The following is a 19,794-nucleotide window of genomic DNA, read 5'->3' on the forward strand; positions in this document are numbered from 1 at the left end:
TGACAGGAAATTTCCTTGACCGCGCTGTTTCGCTGGATCACTCCATATCCGCATAAAAATGTTTCCATGTGGGTCTTTGTCCTGTAAATTTCACGCTTGTAGATCCTCAACAGATCCCTATATTCTTCCTGGCACGCTTCGATTTCCGCCGCCTTTGCCTGCTTAAACATTTCTTTTACCTGTCTTGTAAGAAGACTCAGCTCATAGCTTCACCATGGTGGAGAAGGATGGTCTAACAAGAACCGTTAAATCATACCTTGATATATCACATTCATACCTCAAAGTAATATAAAGAACTTTGCTGGATGTTGGACCAGCAAATGTAGGGACACTTCCTCTATTTGCTTTCTTTAAATTGGTTTGCAGGATGCAACAAAAAAGAGATTCACCTCTTATCATTCGTATCTCACCACGCATTGTGGTGCGCTTTTCCTCCTGTACTAGCCTCTTGCACTCCACCGGTGGTCCCTCCGCAGTATAGGCCATATAGCAGGATGTCAGGAAAAATACCTGTTATTCTTCTGCTAGGCGGCCAACTCTGCGACGTCCTCAGTAGTGTAATTAGCCAGCATATATGAATGCAGATGTTTCCTTACCATGACTATAGTTCACACCCTTCCTTTAGTTTGCGCGTAGTAAACGCCAAATCCACGCGAGCTCAGAAACTTTCCTCACAATGAGAGCCATGGCTCCTGGATCAGCGTCACGTCAAACGAACCCTCCTCAAGGGTAGGAGGTGTTCGGTCGACGCCACTTCACTGTGTTGGAGGTTTATCTGTAAGACACGCATCACCATTGAGCTGTTTGCTCCCCTCCAACTACTCAGTCGTCACATCTACGACCTGCTCTTGCTTTTTGGGTTTAGGGGGTTTCTAGGTCCCTTCCGCTTCTTGCAAAATAAGATCTTTATCCTCAGGATTTCTTTTCCCGAGGCGTAAATACTGTGTTCGGTGTTCCTCTGTACAATTCGCAGCACCATTTGGCTGTTTGTCCACCTCTAACATCCTTCGTAATGACGTCCGCGTCTTCCACCTGCCCCTTTGCTCTAAGGCTTTCGAGGTCTTCTTCGACTTCGCCCACTTCTAGCGTTTTAGGATTGTTACCCTTGGGATATTTTTCCAAGCTGCGTGTACAATATATCCTCCGCCTGCTCATTTATTTGGAAGATGAGAACTGACCCTCCTCTGTAGGCCGGTATACAGTAATTACCTTCCAATCCCATGTCGGAATATTTGGATTCTGACTCTGTAGAAGTTGCAGCGTATCCGCAGACTTCATCACGCATAGTATCCATACTTTAACTTTTGTTACCGTGGGGATTTACGCTTTATCCACCATCTCAAACCGCGCGTTCGTGCCTTGCCTTTGTAGGTTTAGAACTACTTTCTCCAGCCACCGCAAGCTCGCGATGTTGTCGCACGCTGTCATCTTCACACCATTAAACTACCACCCGAACCAAAAGTTGGGAAGGGCCTGTTTCCACATCATCTCGAGCATTAAGCTAATAAGCTCCCTTTCTAAAGGTCTCCATCTTTCAGTAGTCATCTGACCGGAAGAGACTGCTTTCCCACATCACTCATATTCTGGGGAACAGCCGCAGTCTTAGTGTTATCATCTTTGCCACATCCTAGAGAGCCAGAGTCTTACCGTTATCTCCCTTTTGCTTGTCTCCTACATCCGTGGTTGACTCATCGCCACTTAAACGTCCTCTCTCTGACATGCAGCTTTCGAGGTTACTACTTCGCTATTGGGCCTGCTTTAGGCCTACTTGTCTTGTCTATGCGGCTGCCTAGCCTCGCCGCCCTGAGACTTGGTCCTTTCTGCCTCTTGAAAGCAGGATTGTCGCCTTCCGCCCAACTTTGCCTCTTTATTCTACCGTTCGACGCTTCTTCCTCCTCGAACCGATTGCAGTAGCGAGGGTTTCTCGCAGTGAATATTGAACTGCCTTAGTCTTACTTCTACCGCGCCAGGGGCTCATTCCAAGCGCTCGCTCTCCAGTTTTGTTGGGTGGACCACTGCTCCCCAGCGTTGGGCAATTCTAAGTGCTGCATGGTACTGCGACAGAGCTCTCTTACTTCCTCTGCTCCGTACCCCTCTCCACTCTTCTTCTCCGTTAGCATTAGTACTCTTCCCTAACACGGAGCTCATTGATTCGCCACTACTCTCGCTACCCGAGTCCTACGCATCGCTTTATGCGTTTTTGTCTTCCTTGGCTTGCGACTCAGTTCTCCCTTTCTTATCCTCCTCATTAAAATAAAATATTGAGTAGTTTATCTTGGTCGTACGACCACCTGCCTGACAAGGCGGGCTCAGCGGTCCAGTACTAAATATGGGAAAAGAACCGTCCGCCACAGCAGCGCCCTTTATTGTGGTAAAGCCATCAAAACTTCCCGAGGTGGCCCGGTATCAGGAAGGCTCCATTTTAATACAGCCGAATATATCCCCTGGCTCCACTAGGCACGGTCCGCATAACACCCTGGATTAGGTTGGCAGTTCTTGGTCACCGATATCTCGCCGCCTTCCTATGAGGCGAAACGGCGTGGATGCCAGCCCTAAACCCCTCAACTTAATAGTCGGGCGCTATCGAGTTCGACTAAACTCTCACAGCGATGACAAGGTGCCTACCCTAGTGAGGGTGGATGCCAGGTTTTTCCCGATTTCGGTTCAGATTCCATTTCCGATCTCTGTTTCTTACCTATCCGTACCCCTCCTTTTAAATTTTTTCTTCTATTTCCTTCCCTTTCCTGTTGTTGTTGTAGCAATAAGGTTGTTCCCCGAAGGCTTTGGGGAGTGTTACCGATGTGATGGTCCTTTGCCGGATACATATCCGGTACGCTCCGGTACCACAGCACCATTAAGGTACTAGCCCGACCATCTCGGGAACGATTTATGTGACCACATTAAACCTTCAGGCCGTCCCCTCCCTCCCCACCCCCAAGTTCCATGAGGAGATTGGGGTCGCCAGAGCCTCGTCTGTTAGAGAAACTGGATTCGCCGCGGATAGGTGAGGTTGACAATTGGGTTTGGAGAAGCTACCTGAAGGGTTGCGCTACACAGCCCCTTGAATCTGGTATTTTAGTCGCCTCTTACGACAGGCATACCTACCGCGGGTATATTCTGAACCACTAACCCGCTGGGGTCTTCCCTTTCACTGTTTATGTTTCAAACGTGTTAGTAAGTCGGAAGCAAAAATACAATGTCTTATAACCAGGCATTTGCGATGTATTTGAAGCTAACTCCGTCTACAAGCTGTTCCTCCAGAAGCGAAATGGCTAGTCAGTCCTTCGAAGGAATGGAGATTGGAATATCGTCTAGGCGCAGGAGAACAGCTTCTGTAAGTGCTTCTTACACCTTTCTTGTTTCTACCGGGGCGAGCAAAGCTGATTACACATCCATCAAAAACCTTCATTGCCTAGCATAATGTTAAAGTCCTGATTACAGGGGTTTGATCAGGTTTCTTCAGTTGTTTCGTAACGATAAAACAAATTTGCATCCGCCTCTGATAGCAATTACATTATTGATTTCTACTTTAAAACATTGTTGGCGACTTTGACGCTTATAGTAAATAAATATGAGGACTGAGCTCGATTTGAACCCACGGCCAGGAAGCACTATTTTCGAGGCAAAACTTTTCAGAGAAGCACCCAAAAATATTTAAATTATTATAACGATAATTTTAATCGTCTGTTGATAGGAATACCGACAATTATGTGTAGTCGATTTCCTATAATAACGAAATGTGGACTACTCTGAAAGAAATTAATATAGTAAAATCAACAAATCAGGTTCCTGGTTCAGACATTCAGTAAAACTTATCGCATTATGGTTAACGCAAACGAGTTTTTTGTGTCCCTCTCACAAATTCTCATTCTCCCAGGAGATCCTTGCAGCGGGACTGCGCTATATTCTCCTGCTCCGGAAAGGTATCGAACCCAATCCGGGGCCAGTACCTAATCCCGGTCCAGAGAAATGGTTCTGCTGCATGTGGCGGAAATAATCTTTTTAGGACGGTCACACTCTTGCCAGAGTGTCACGTGCAAGGGATGGTTACATCGCACGGGGTGTGCTGGGCTAGATTCCAAAACCCGTCGACCCCGTAATTTTTACATATCTTTTGTGGCACCTTGCTGTTCTCACCCAAGGTTATTTTTATCAGTATTTGGCATTTATCCGTTCATCTTAATGCGCCAAAATTAATACAAATAAAATTACTTATCGAATGATATACGAGTGAAGTTCGTGGCATAAATGGTTTCGCTTTTACTGACGAAACACTAAAATTTTTTCTGAAAAATCGTTGTTTTTCTTAACCTTGACCTCAATGAGGCACGTGTTAACATTATCGGATTGGCCTGAAACTTTGCAATAATCATTTTCACGACAATGTAAATCCTGTTTGCAATGTGTCCCCACATGACACCAACCATACTCTTTTAATTGAATGTGGAACCAACGGTTCTAACACCCCTCTCACTCTGGTCCACCCCTGTTGAAACTGCAAGATTCCTTGGACTTCCGTTAGAGGATATTGATAATAATTTGTAAGTGATTGTGTCTATTGGATGGGGCGAAGCAGTACTCCAACAAAAGGCGCCGCCGTGGTGTGATGGTAGCGCGCTACGACTGTGCGAAGTTAACATCTATTGTGATGCGATAAAACTTTACAGAAATGTCGATTGAATTGACCCGTAATTCTGTTAACTTTACCAGCTTTTTCTTTCAGTGGGTTGATTTCATGCACCATACCTCAAGTTTGCGGACGATTAATTGAGTAGGGTTCAGTTTGTGTGATATATTATGCATTATGTATTATATTATAATATTGAATTTATTTCCAGCCAAACAGATGAGTCCGCTTGTAGCTCCGCTAAGACCCTTTAGGCGGTATCTATCCGACGGAAAAATGTGCCTTTTGGAAAGCATGTGTTCACTTAGAACGGATTCTCACATAGACTGAATGAGCCCATAGTGTTACCAGAAGTTTTCTCCACGACCAAATTGAAAACCCCTATTAGAAGCCAGAACTTGTGTTATAAAATAGGACTTGAGCTACTTGCTGCTTCTAGATCTGATATCTGTGTCACTCCTAATAGCTGTAGTCTTAACCTAGTGTCCGCAGAGCACGAGCACAAAACATGTTCTTTCGCTTCCTCCTCCAATCCGCATTTCCTACATCTGCTATCTTTGACAAGACCTAATTTAAAACCTATCATTAGCCTACAGTCCCCTCTTTTCAACGATAAGGAGCATCTTTGTTAGTCTAAGGGAGTAACACATGCACATGATCTTCAACACTTTGCAGTCCCGAGCTTGGTTCCACGACTTTCCTGCTTGGTCGATCATGTACAACTCTCGCCTTTTTTTAATTTCGCCCCATTCTGATTGGGACGTCTACTTTATAAGCTACGAGGGACGCGATCTGTTTAGCTACCTCATCCGCTTTTTTATTTCCATCTATACCTAGGGACTCAATATAGATGTATATTTTTCTTTTTTATATCACAATTCTTTCCAGGGATTGCTTACATTCTAACACACTTTTACGTTGTTTCCTCCAGGGTTTCTATCGCTTTAGTCACGGCGACTATTTCCGCCCGAAAAACACTACAGTGATATGTCAGCTTATGAGATCTGTTTATTTCCGGAGCACCACAGTATACCGCAGACCTTACTCCTTCCATTACTCTGGAACCATCGGTGTACACGTGTATCGCTTCTTCTGCCATTTGAGCACCCTTGCGGCAACCTTCTACCTCTGTTGTGGCTCTAAGTGACCCATCGAAGCGTAGGTAGGGATTTAGGTAGTATGTTCGTCCAATATTTGATGACGCTATACTTCTATGGTCGTATGGTGTGCGCTCAAGCTACCCTCCTATTCATTTGGGGAAGGTACTTTTTTGTGTATCCGTTCACCAAACAAGGACTCCTTAAAATAGGTTGGGGTTCCCAATCTCTGTAAATATCCAATGAGAGAGAGAGGGTGATAAACCAATTTCGTGGACTAATACAGCCCCCACTGCGAAGTAATCTTCCTGCAATTAAGCATGCAGCCGGTCCATGTGGTTAGGGCTGGATGAACTTCAATGTAATTAAGACTCTCCATGAACGCCTGTTTAGAGACATTGTTCAAAGCCCCGGAAATGTCTACGACGACTCCTTATATTCCAAGGTTTTCTCTATGTTTATAACCACCTTATGCAGTGCCGTATCTACCGATTTGCTTTTGGTGTACGTATATTGTGTTTTGAAGAACAGTTTGTCATCCGTGTTGGACTTAATATACACATCTATCAGCAGTCTAGTCTTTGGGGTACATATGACTGATCTTCCCCGCCTTTGGTAACAAAGCGACACGAGAAGTTCTCCAAGAGTTAGGTACATGATTCAGTCTCACGCACCCGTCGAATATTATTTTTAGAAGACTTTACAATATCGTTCTACTCGAGGTTTGTAGCATGGCAGGGAATATACTATCGGCACTACCTACTCCTGGATCCATGTGAAGGTGTTGTCTATTGGCTTTTCTGCATTGTCTTTCGATGGGAAATGTGCGTCGAAAGGGGCTTCAAGATGTAAACGAACTCTATACACTCAGCTGAGATAGAAAGGAAATAAGGGTACCAAGATTTTCACAATAGGTCAATTATTCTTCCAGTTATGGCTCCCGAAACATAGAAGAATGATTGGCGACATTGAAGCGACAGTGTCGCACCCATTTTAAAATAGTTTAATTTTTAAATAGTTATTTCTCGCAAAGCCTTATTATATTTGCCTACGCTCATTAGTCTTTTAAGGGCGTGGTCCTTAACCGATTTGGCCAATTTTTGCCAGAAGTATTTTTTTCATAAATTCGTCTTACGAGTTATGGCTCCCGAGACATTAGAGAATGCTTGGCCAAAAACGGGGCGGTGCCATGTCCACTTCCAATTTTTTTATGATTGTGTTTTTTAGCAAAAATATTGCATATCCAATTCGTCTATGATAACTTTAAAAGTCTTTTAGGTAAAAGTGGACGTGGTGCTCAGCCAACTTCATAAATTTTTAGTCCAGGCTTATTCCTTATGACCAGGGTAATCAGTTTACCGATTTTTGTGATGACAACTTAAACCGTTTTTGATTGAGCAAAAATTTAAAAAAAATTTTTTTGGAACCACTTTTCTGAATAATATAAGGCGTCTCGTTTTGCTTGCACTTCGTAGCGACAGATATTTTGCTGGTGGAGTAAGCGAGTATCCCACCTGCGACGATGTCATAAACGCGGACTTTTCCAAGCTTTAATCAAAGGACCCAAAAGTTTAAATTTCACAGTTATGTCCAACTAAGGAATTTGAGTAAATTTGGGTATTCTGGGGTCTGCATTAGTTAGAGTTTAGAAATAAACGCGTTCCGACTTCATGATAAGACATGATATCTACATCTATTAGATATAATTCTAATGTGAGCTTGTTTATCTCAATGACCCCGGAGCTAACGATAAATTTGCTTGAAATATGAAGCTTAGAATCAGGGTAGTAATATGTTAAGCTCGCTTTTTTCCCGGAAGCATTTTTCTCTTAGATTCCACTAAATAAAAAGCCGATACTGCGCTGTATAGGGTGGTCATGAACACAGAGAAAGGCGAGAAAGGTCGCCTGCGCATTTCTCTGCGCTCCCGTTCAGCATGCATCAATTGCGTCATAATAAGGTCATCTTGCTCACAGCAGTCCAACAATCTATTTGTCTGCACATTCGGGGAACTAAATTCCTAATGAAAGGCTCCTCTCCAAAAACCCTGTGTACAGAGTCTTTCGCTGCGAAAACGAGGGCAGTGAAACATTAAGTGTTCTGTGCTTTGCAATTTGGAGGGACAGTGTGGACAGAAAGGATCCTCCTCTATCCCACGCTTATGTACACATACGGTCAAAAAAAAGGAATATGTTTTCCCTGTTACGGCGTTTCTACAGTAACTACAGCTGCATAACGAAACTTTTTTGTTATTGTGGTTAACTTCGATAATTTCTTAACAAATTATGTGGTATCTTATGGCGAGAAAGTTAGAAAGGCCCCAGCAGTTTTCGTAAAAAAGTCTTATCCTTGAAAAAAAAATTTACATAATTGTCTAAAAAGAACAAACCACGAAAAATATGGAAAGAGTCGGCGGAGAACATTAAAATAAATTATTCCTAAGGAATTTATGGACAAAATATATTGAATAGGCGACTTTATCCATTCGTTAGCGAAGTGTACGACCACGAAAGGCCACTGAACGCGTTAATAAGAATATCGTCACGATAGTCCTTCTGAATATACACTTACAAAAGTATTTTGCATCCGATTTTTTGCAAATTTCAGCAAGTTTTCCTTAAGTTAAATTATTTTCGCAATTTTTTTATGAAAAAAAAAATATAAATATATATAGAGGAAATGTAGGTTAAAGTTCAAAGTTTTACTGAAAATTCAGGAAAATTCGGCAAATTTTCATCAAAGTTTTGAACTTTTCCCAAGAATTTTCAGAATTTTTCTGAGCATGCAGTTTTGTAGGTCATTCAATTTTAGTACAATAATGTGCTAATCTTAATCCGCTAAAGTGACTTCCTGATTTTTGGCAATTTTTTTCTTAGCGGACCTTCGTACTTATTCCCATATAAACTTTAGAACGGATTTGTTTTTTATATGGGAAAAAAACCAAGGCCCGCTAGGAAAAAAAAAAATGGCCAAAAATCGGGAAGTCTCTTTAGCGGATTAAGATTAGTACATTATTATACTAGAATTGAATGAGCTACCAAACTGCATACTCAGAAAAATTCTGAAAATTCTTGGGGAAAAGTTCAAAACTTTGATGAAAAACTGTGAACTTTAACCTATATTTCCTGTATTACATATTAACATTTTTTTTTTCATAAAAAAATTGCGAAAATAATTTAACTTAGGGAAAACTTGCTGAAATTTGCAAAAAATCGGATGCAAAATACTTTTGTGAGTAAGTGTATTTAAAACTATTCCAGAAACTTACCCGGAATTGAAGGATAGTATAAACATGAAAACTATAATATTGTTGGTCCACCGTCACTTGAGGTAAAATAATTAGATGGTCCCTGGCTAGAATGAAACCAGCTTCTTACCACAAAAATTCTGGTTCTGCGAAAAAAGAAACTGGCCTCGGAGCGACTGGGGACGAGTCGTATTCTTAGCGCAAGATAAATATAATCAATTAAGTTTCGTTATGTGTGGTTAGCACCAAAAATACAAATATATGGATTCACAATTGCGTTCAGATTACCGTGCTCTATTAGCCCCCCCCCCCCCCAATTCTTGGTATGATACCGTCGTGAATGCTGGATGTAGGCGGGGGAGTTAGCTTAACTACTCATTAACAAAATCTAAGCAACTCTCACGGTTTTTAATGCGTACCACACCATTATATACGGAGAATCTTTCACTGTTGCTTTAACGCAGTTTTGACTCAATCTTCCTGATTTTTGGGCCTTACTACGCATCGCGAACCTTAACTGAATAAAATTTATTTTGCACTCATAAGAGAATATGAATCATAGCCAATCGTTCCCTGTCCAATTTATGTTTTCGTAATACCAGCTAGCGTGCGGGATCGCTATTGTGGTGGAAAGCGGGTTTTTCTTTAGCCATGGGCCTCAAGAGACGCTGGACCGTTACGACTCTAATTTTCATGTTTGTGCCATCTTTCAATTCCGCGGAAGCTTCTGGAGCAGTTAAAAATATATTTATAAGAGCCATGATGACGATATTCCTATCAACGCGTTCAGTGGCCTTTCGTGGTCGTAAACTTCAAAAATGATAGTATAAGGTCACCTATTTAATAAATTTCCACATTTTGCGTGATTTCTCCTTCGTAAAAAATTATATTAATTTTTTCTGCAAGGCTAAAACTATTTATTACTTTTATGAAATATTGTTGCTTTTACTGCTAGGGACTTTCTAGCTTTCTCGCCTTAAGATACACTAACTTATGAGTTTAGGAATTGTCGATGTTAATCAAAATAACTAAAAAGTTTCGTTACGCAGCTGCAGTGACTGTGGAAACGCCGTAACAGGGAAAAATTTTCCTTGGGTTTTTTTTTTTAAGTGTAGATATTCCTTGATATTCTGTGTCTGCCCAATATCTGTGTAGCCTTTGTATTTATTTATTTATTTTAGTTGGCCGTGTTTGCGTTCGTACCATTCCGCTATATTCCGATCTAGAATGAAGGTCCAGCGCACATTTCTCAATTCTTCCCACCTGACTATTGTTCGTGACCTTGCGCTTTTCTTAGCGCCTTCGGCTGACTCCAATGCCATACAGATTGGCCATTTCACCTGAGTAGATCTACTGGGATTTTACTGGATAAAACATGGATCGCGTCGTCGGACATACGGTAGGCTGCTCGTATATCCTTTTGGTGGGCCATTTCGGATCCTTGCCAAACTCGTGCTGCATATAATATGATCGAGTTGGTTACGTTGGATAATAGCCGGGTAGCTTCGCTTGGTTCGCCGATGTTGGGCATTGTAGAAAAAGCCCTGTAACACCAGGAATATACCCTAGGCGTTTTCCTGGACATTTCCGGGGCTTTCGACAATGTCTCGTAACGAACACTCAACTCTATTGAAGTACATCCGACCTTAACAAATTCGCTCCACTATAAGCAGCAGAATGATCACGCCGCAGTGGCGTCTATGCGAGGGCTTAAAATCTGTAAACATAAAAACGCCACAGGGTGGGGTATTATCACCAATGGTGTATATGCTGGTCATCAACCAATTGCTTATACTTCTCAAACCTTAAGCTTTGTTTCTCAATAGTGGCTCAACTTGGGAATCAAAGCGGTTTCAAAAAAAAAGGGTATTTTTAATGACAAAAATTGCTGTTTCTCAAATTGAGAAAAAGTTAGTTACTAACTTGTACTCCAGCGTGATTATCTTATTGGACATAAATGTAAGATTCCAATATTGTAGAAATTTCATGAAAATAAAATAAACCCTGTATAAATAATTTTTAATTTATAACGCTTCCTTAATGCTAGCAACCATTGTGTACAAAACAAGTGTTATCTTATCCGTCAACTACCTGACATTGAACGTCCTGTCGGCTTATTTCTACGTTTTGGCAGTATTCGATAGGCGACGCATTCGATAGGCTATCTTCAGCGGATGATAGAAAGAAATACAAGATGAGACCACGAAAGTCACTTTAAACATCAGGTAATTGTTTGTATTTGTTATTTTGACGTCAATGCGAGATATCAGACTTCTCTTATCCACAATGCTGGCAACCACTTGTTTATTTGTGCACAATAAACAACTATTGGCTTTGGCGGCCCCAACTTGGTGAACATTCTTATTTTCAACCTCACCTCAACTAGATATCCAATGTAGGATATCAAGTGGAGAAATGTCCTGGATATAGATTTGAGGAATATAAGTTTCATAAAATTTCTCAAAGGTTGGATATCAAAATGAGAACTACAAATTTTTCGATGGCTGAAGAAGTATTATTTCGATGTTTGTTGGGAATATATGCGGTATAAGACGCATTTTTTTTAGTAGTTGAATCGAATATAGCTTAACCTTATTATCGACTAGTTGAATACTGAAATATACATACATATCCAAACATACAATTGTGTACACCTTTCTCCCTTAAAACAGAAAAGCTACGATGTTCTATTTCATTGGCCTAGTTTTCCAGTGCGAAACTACCACTTGGTCTACGTTTGACCTTGCCACTTTCAGCGTTTATATACAATTGACTGCTAATCTCGGTTTCAGAGGCCAAAGTAGTAGGGTTAAATTCTAGTTAATTTATACTCGCACTGAAAATCCAGGCCATAGCGCCAGAATTAAGAGACGTTTCGTAAGATAGCTATGACCAATGCAAGGAAGGTGGTTGTTTAAATAGGGTTTGGCCATGGAGACATTGATAGTAGACGCGTGCCGCATCATACAGTTGCCGGTTCGGATCCTCAGGATTTCGGGAATTGAAAAGAATCTGCCTGCATTTTTCCTCACTAAGTAAATGATGTTGAAGTATTATAAGGAGCATTCGGTATCAGTTCCGAGCGCAGTGTTTTGGCAGCCCTGCAACCCTCTCAAGTGTGTCTCTCATATCAGGCGACCATACGCGTAGCCCAATTTCTTTATATGTTGTAGCCAGCATTATTGTTAAAAGCATGTGCTTGCCGCTTTATTTTCTTTCGGAATCGAGACTCGCTTCTTATGGTACAGTTTCGGGTATTTTGTTATAGAATTCCCATTCACATAGTTCCGGTCATGATTCATTAATTGGCGCCCAATCGCCAAGGTGATTTTGGGCGTTTCGGAACAAGTCAGCCAGCTATCCCTTTTTCGCGATAACATTACACCGATTGGGAGCACCACGGGAGGCCAAGTCTTTCTCCTATTGCACCTCTCAACTTAGTGGAGGTCTCCCATTTCCTTTGCAAATTCGGGTGTCGATTGAAATACTTTGCGGAGCATCCTCGTCCATTCGCATAATGCGACCTAGCCAGCGCAGCCTTTGAGCTTTATTCCTTGTATCTACGTAAAACTCATCCTATACCTCCTTCGATACTCGCTGTCGGCATCACGTACAGTATCATACATCTCCCGGAGAACTTTTTTGTCAAACACTCCAAGATCCAGCTTCTCTCGACACCGTCCATGACTGCGAGCTATACATCAGGTCAAGAATGATGAGGGACTTGTAGAGCGTGATTTGTCTTCGTCGAGAGAGGACTTTATTTTTCAATTGCATACTCCTCCAAAGTAGGACTTGTTGGCAGAGTTATTGTTCGTGTGATTTCCAGCCGATATTGTTTTCTCTAGTAAGTCGTTCCCATGTTGACGAAGTGGTCTCGAATTCATATCCGTCAACAGTGACGTGGTTGCCAAGACGAAAATGTCCTGATTCTTTCCTGAATGATAGCAAGTTCTTCGTCTTGTCCTCATTTACAGCAAGACTAACCACTTTTTGCCTCTTTATCCGATCCATAGAAGCCAAATCTTACTGCACGTTTGTTAGGCCCAATGATATCAATTATAAGATTGTGCAATCGCGATTTAGGTCTGCTGTTATATTTTTACCTTGTTATTGAGATACTGTGACTTGGTTCCGTTCAATGTTTTTGATTGGAGTAATTCCTACATCCACAATAAAACCAATTGAACGTAAGCTTAACCAAAAGAGGATATAATAACAAGAGAAGCAAACTTCGCATACCATTGTGCTATCAGTTCGAGATTAGTGAATTCATAACTTAGAAATAAAATTGTTCCATAAAACCAGCATGGTGAATCCATTACTCGTGAACTGATGTCAGATAGTATGCGTTGAATCTTATTCTGTAGCCGATTCGATAGCACGGTAAGCTCAAGGTCAGTAGAGAAATAAATACAGCTGAGAATAGTAAAATTGTAACTGGGCTGAAGAGCTACATAACATGTGCGCGAAACAAATCAGAAACCTAAAAGTCCAAGTCCACAGTAATTTCCATAAGTGGATCCATGCTAAACAGAAACTGGAATATACATAGATAAAGCTTTACGAAGGTTCCTTTCTTTGACGATATTCCGAATCTTCTTTTTTAGTTTGACATTCAGTAACAAGATTTGTCGCCAAATGTGCTGATCACACAGGGATCGAAGTTTTTCAAAACAAGTCCTCGTCGTAGATAGCGATAGAATATATGTACATTAGTATAGGCTCGACTGACAGCGGTTTACTACACTTTTTCAAGTTTATAATCCGAAATGTTTTTTATTTTGGGAAAATGAAATTGATAATAAGAAATGTAATTTCATAATGAGAATTAATAAATTGATATTGAGCATTTTTTTCGTATTGAGAAAATATAAATTGATAATGAGAAATGTTACTACATACTAAGAATATATAAATTAATATTTACAAAATGTAAACTCTTAATGGGGAAATTAAAGGACTTAGTTTCTTTTTCTAGATTTTTTGTGAGTTAACATGCATGTTTTCCGAATTTGACTTCACGGTATTAAGATGGTTGCGTGAGTTAAACACAATTTATTATAATGTATAACACTTCATGATTAAAATTTTATATTTTCTCATCATCAATTTATATTTCTCAATATCACTTTATATATTCTCAATATGAAGTTACATTTCTCATCATTTTGAAATTGTCTCAATCTTAAACAACTTACATATATGTGCACATATGTACATGTTCTGAACATCAAGTTATACTTCTCGTTATATGTTGAGCTGTGCTGATCACAATCTACATGCATTCCGACAGCGTTATTACTAAACAAAGTAGGGGGTGATTGGAAACATGTTCTTTCCAACATCCCTTAAAAGAGTGCCTCCCAGACTGTTCCGTTTGTAATTCTAGTAAATATACTGATCGGAATCACTTGGCATTCAGACAGCATATTCAATAAAATTAAGTAATCAATTGTATCTAGTAGTTTAAGTTTTAGGCAGGCATGCTTAACCAATGAAACGATATCATTTCGTTACGAAAATTAACGTTAATAAACGAAACAAAGTCATTTCGTTTCGTTTATTAACGTTAAGAACGTCAAATTAACGAAAGGATTTTGTTTCGTTTTCTGCCATATCAAAACGAAATCAAATCGTTTTTGTTGATTATTAATTTTACACTATGCTGGCAAAGCTGATTGATGGCGGAGTCATTAAAGGTGAAAGCATTAGCCAAGCTGATTGCAACTTTTCTCATGAATTTTGACAGTACGAACATTTCTCAGAGTATTTTTGACACTACCACCAACAAATTACACAAACAAATTACATGGAGTTTGTGTGTGTATGTCCGCTCGCTGTTACCACCTTACGGCTTCACCATGGCTATAGCATTGCCAGCACAATTCAAACATAAAGTATCACGTTTTTGTTAACGTTTTTAACGTTAACGAAAGCTTTTCGTTTCGGTTAAAAACGAAATACAATTTATTTTGATAATTTCTTTATCGATAATATTTCGAAGTGTTTCAACAGAAACGGTGGAAATTTTTTGATAAACGATTAGCTTAACGTTAAGGTTTATCCCTGGTTTTAGGTCTAAACAGCCGTAATAATAAATAAATTAAACTAAGATTATCAATTTGTGTTTCCTCAATATGAAATTATATTTCTCAATATAAACTTATATCTCTTCATTATAAACCTGAATAGGTGTAGTAGTGTTCCGCTGGCACTCGGGCTTATTCCGCAGCATACCGGATTCACATCAGGTAAAGGACTGGTTACATCCGCAACACTATCCCAATAATAACTTGGCGCAATATAACTCCGAGGAGACTTTTGTTGTAATTTTGCAGCGTCCCACTTATTGGTGGTTACTAAGCTGACCTCCACAGCTTACGGCGCAAACCATATTCCGAAGTCTAGAAGAGGGATTACCTTTGTTGGCAGCTCTTTGTTAAGCATCCGGTGTGCTTCGGTATCAACCCGTGCACTACCGTGCAATTGATTTCTTTGACCTTCGGGTTGTCTTACTATATGTATCCTACAGATGTGAAGGAAAACAGGAGACTGTTAGTGAGAGGTCGAAGGGGTCATATGAGTAGATCAGACATTGAGTAGCAGATGCGGCAACTTGGTTAGTACTGTCACCGATGTGACCGGGGTAATGTTGGCTTGATACGCATCCGGTGCCTTACGGTATTAGCGCGTCTGTCGCGGGAAATATATTTTTGGCGCCGTTTAACCTTTGGCTTGTATAAACATACATATCTGTTATCCGAAACATATTTCGAGTGAAGGAAAACAGGGTAAGAGGTGTAAGGCGTCATATCTGTAGATCAGCCGTCGAGGTGCATGAGATAAACCTATTAGAGACTATTGTTCCATGAGAGATTGTAGAAATTAATAACGTGATTAGACATTTAGCAGATTAGCAGTCGGTTGAAATCCAAACCTTGGAACCGAAGACTCTATTATTTCAATTATAGACAGCTTACTTAGTTAGCTCAACTAAAATTGAGCTAAAACGGTGACTTATGCAGATGACGTAATGGATCTGGTATCTGGTTCGTGTCCTAACGTGGTCACGCAGAGATACTGCTCTTCACATAGGGCTTAAATACCAAGACTTAACTTACCTTATCTTAACGGTCAAGAATTGAATCCACAGAACCACATCAAGCGGATATGGTGTTTCAGGCGTTTTAAAATTTCACCTCTTTGGCTAGATATATTGAAACAGGATGAACTTCAACAACGCCTGGAACGCACAAGCCGCTTATTATTCAGTTCTGTCTTAAGTATTTATACCAGTACAGCAGTACTCCTAACACTTGAGTTGAATGGAGTAAGCTTACATAAGCGTACATACGTATTCAGCTATACCATGACTCCTACATCGAAACAAAAATATACTAAATCTGTCCTTTGACCGTATATATATATGTATATATATATTGCTACCATGCATGGCACGGGTAATAAGATAGCCATCTTCTCACGTAGTCAGGCGGCCCTAAAGGCATATGACATTGTAAGGAGAGCCATGAACGTCATAACATTGTACAAGGAAACAAAAATTTAATGAGTTAAGTTAGTTTGTATGTCTCTATTAGTCTCACAGTCCTAATATGAAATCGCCCCCGACAGTAGTTTGACAAGCACTCCGAATGTATTTCTGCCATGAAAAGCTTCTCAGTGAAAAATTTGTTTGGAAAAATTAATATGAGGACGACGCAAATTGGAAGAGAAGCTCGGTTTAAGATCTCTTCAGAGGTCGCGCCTTACATTTATAATGCTTCATTAACGTTTCACGTTAAATTCACAGCAGAAATGTCGAATTGATGTCATGTCTGACATTATAATTATACTACATTAAAAATTATACAGTCCAAATGCCATTTCTGTTGTAAACTTGGCATCGGAGCATGTTGCCTTAACATAAATTTTTTTTTTGCTAACTCAAGTTTCTAATTTCGTTTTAATTTCCAGATTGTGCCATGTTGTTTTAAAGTTGAAAACTATTAAACGTTGAAATTTCCACATCGACTGCTGGGTGGAATATCACCCTATCTACACTGCCAGTTCGAAAACGCCCTATCTCAGAATATTTTTCAACAACGCCCTATTTTAGAATTGGTTTCAAAAACGTCCTTTCTCAGAACTTAGTTGAGCAACGCCTTATCTCAGAATTGCTTCACAAACGCCATATCTAACGTCAAAATATATTGAATTTACGTTTAGATAGGGCGTTTTTGAAACAAACTTTGAAATAGGGGGCTTTTCAAGCGCTTTTTGAGATAGGACGCTTTTGAAACGGCAGCTGAGAAAGGATGCTATTCCACTCAACAGTCGACATCGTGTCATGTAGTTTTAACGTTAAAAAATGTTAACGTCTTCATGTAACTACATTTTGAATGTTGAACGTTTTGCACTTATCGCGACATTATGTAAAAACATTAGCATAATATGAAAAGTAACACTATTTCACGTACTTTTCTCGTTTGGGCACTGGAATATTGGTACTTCTTATCGACGCTGTAGGTGCATAAAAAACGGAGGAGGGGATTGTCCAGCACATTGTCGAAGTAGATTTTAAATTTTCATTATTTCTCTGTGGTTTTCAGTGGTTAAATGACGGTCCTTTAGTGCTTATACTATAGCCATTATACATTATATCGACCTATCTTAATAGAAAGGTCGTAACTTAAAAGTTTTGTTAACAATGGCATAGCTCAGACATTCTTTTAATAAGGCCGTATCTCAGCGAGTCATTAATAATGTCGTATTTTAGAAGGCCGGTTCAAAAGGCTGTAACTGGAAAGACACATTTTGAACAGAAGCGGTATGAATTTAATTCAGTTTAAGCCCTTCAAAATCTGTAGACGACTTAAAACACTAAACTCTATACTAAAGAAGCCTAATGAATCTTTATTCTAATTTAATACTTTAAATCCTTTGCGTATTGAAAATGAACTAAGTTAAAATACATATCGGTTCTGTAAAAAAAATTATTTTTCAAGTTACAACCTTTTTAAATAACCTCCTGAGATAAGACTTTATTAACAACTACGGCCTTATTAAAAAGAGTCTCTGAGATAGGTCCGGGTTAACAAAACTTACGACCTTTCTGTATAAGTGGAGAAAAATATATTTTGTCGAAGGCTGAGAAAGTACTCAGTCAATCCAGGGTCAAGTAGAGATTCCAATCCAATGAATAAAAACACATTTCTTATGTGCTAATGTCGAATACAGGTAGCAGCAGCTTTATGTAACTAAAGAGTGGAGACCGAGAAGGTGAGATGGCCAGGCTTACTAGTATGCGGCGAACGGTGTCGGAGGTTACTGGAGATTAGGACTCATGTCAGTGCTGGTTCACTCGTAGGACCCTTGCGACTCCATAGCTGCACAACATATAAGAGGTGCCAGGATGCAAGGGATGAGATGTACAAGTCAGCTGAGAGCGGTAAACCCTAAAGGCACAGCGGTAGTCCCTTTCACTCACGTGTCGGAGGTTACTGGAGATTAGGACTCATGTCAGTGCTGGTTCACTCGTAGGACCCTTGCGACTCCATAGCTGCACAACATATAAAAGGTGCCAGGATGAAAGGGATGAGATGTACAAGTCAGCTGAGAGCGGTCAACCCTAAAGGCACAGCGGTAGTCCCTTTCACTCACGGATCGAGTCAGAGTTGGGGGGGGGTCTGTAGTCAGAAGGCAGCGAGCGTAACCGGTGCGGCCTGTCGGCATCGCAAACGATGTGTGAGTTGTGCCATGACCGCACCTCTTCCATAGGTTTGAGTTATACATTTTAACATTTTTTTTTCAACTTATTCTAAACCACTCAAGACAAAAATTCGTTTAGTAGCCATAGGAAACCAATTTTGACTGGTCATAGAGGATTTGGTCGGTAGTTTATTCTCGATAACTTGGTCATAGAGGATTTGGTCGGTAGTTTATTCTCGAAAACTTGTGTAAGCAAGCTGGAAACACTGAGTTTCAAAAACTTCCCGTACTAGAATACACCTATTCCGTTGACCTTATATATATGTAGTTCATCGGGGTTCCCTAAAGTTCTTGATATTGCTGATACATAACCAACCATACATATCACTGGAACGGGGTTCGCTTGTGACCTCGGTGATACACAGGTAACCATCGCGTTAATGTATTTCAAAGAAAACTTATTTAGATATAAAGTTATAATTTAGGAAGTTAAACTGATTAACAGATTCATTAACAGATTGAATTCATGGCTGAGCGGCATTAGGGAACAACTTTGTAAGTATTTTTCAAGAACACGGCGTTAACTGCATAACATTATTCTTATCTTACCTTATACCTCTCTTACTTTGCCTCATTACATATTCACATACCACAAACGTATGCATTTCTCTTAGCAAAATCAATATGACTCAATTTATTTACCTTTCATCTTTGCCTTAAAATTATTTTACTAAAATTAAAAACATTTATATATCTACCTGAATGCGATAAAAGCATCGCCCATCTCGCCACCAACAATGTGAACTCCTCCATCCGGTATTGAGAGACCTTTGAAAAATTGTCTAATATCCAAAGCATTTGCCGACCACGGCAAATTCTGCAAACGAATTATAACACTCATCTTTTCTTTTTTTATTTGCTCGAGTATTCAATGCAATTATTATATATTTTTATAACAGGTTCAACACGTCCGTTTAGCGAACAGTTACAGTTTTAACATTTATTCGCAATTTTAAATTAAATATGTTGTCAATAAATCCGATATTAGATATGAGCCTGGGGAGCTGTCCGCAGTTCTGGAAAAAATAAATACGAAAAATTTAAGAGTAAAG

General features: G+C 39.9%; 1 protein-coding gene across 4 annotated transcripts in view; it reads right to left on the reverse strand.

The window, feature by feature from the left end:
• Window positions 1-19,794, reverse strand: part of LOC137253561 (putative uncharacterized protein DDB_G0282133) — an 84,348-nt gene that overhangs the window by 25,081 nt on the left and 39,473 nt on the right. For all 4 annotated transcript variants that reach the window (XM_067790736.1, XM_067790737.1, XM_067790739.1 and 1 more), the window contains one exon: window positions 19,441-19,758. In XM_067790736.1, the coding sequence (XP_067646837.1) occupies window positions 19,441-19,583 (143 nt within the window). In that variant the 5' untranslated portion in view covers window positions 19,584-19,758. The remainder of the gene's footprint in view (window positions 1-19,440; window positions 19,759-19,794) is intronic.

The sequence above is a fragment of the Eurosta solidaginis genome, chromosome 5, assembly GCF_040869045.1.
Source record: "Eurosta solidaginis isolate ZX-2024a chromosome 5, ASM4086904v1, whole genome shotgun sequence".
Lineage (NCBI taxonomy): Eukaryota > Metazoa > Arthropoda > Insecta > Diptera > Tephritidae > Eurosta > Eurosta solidaginis.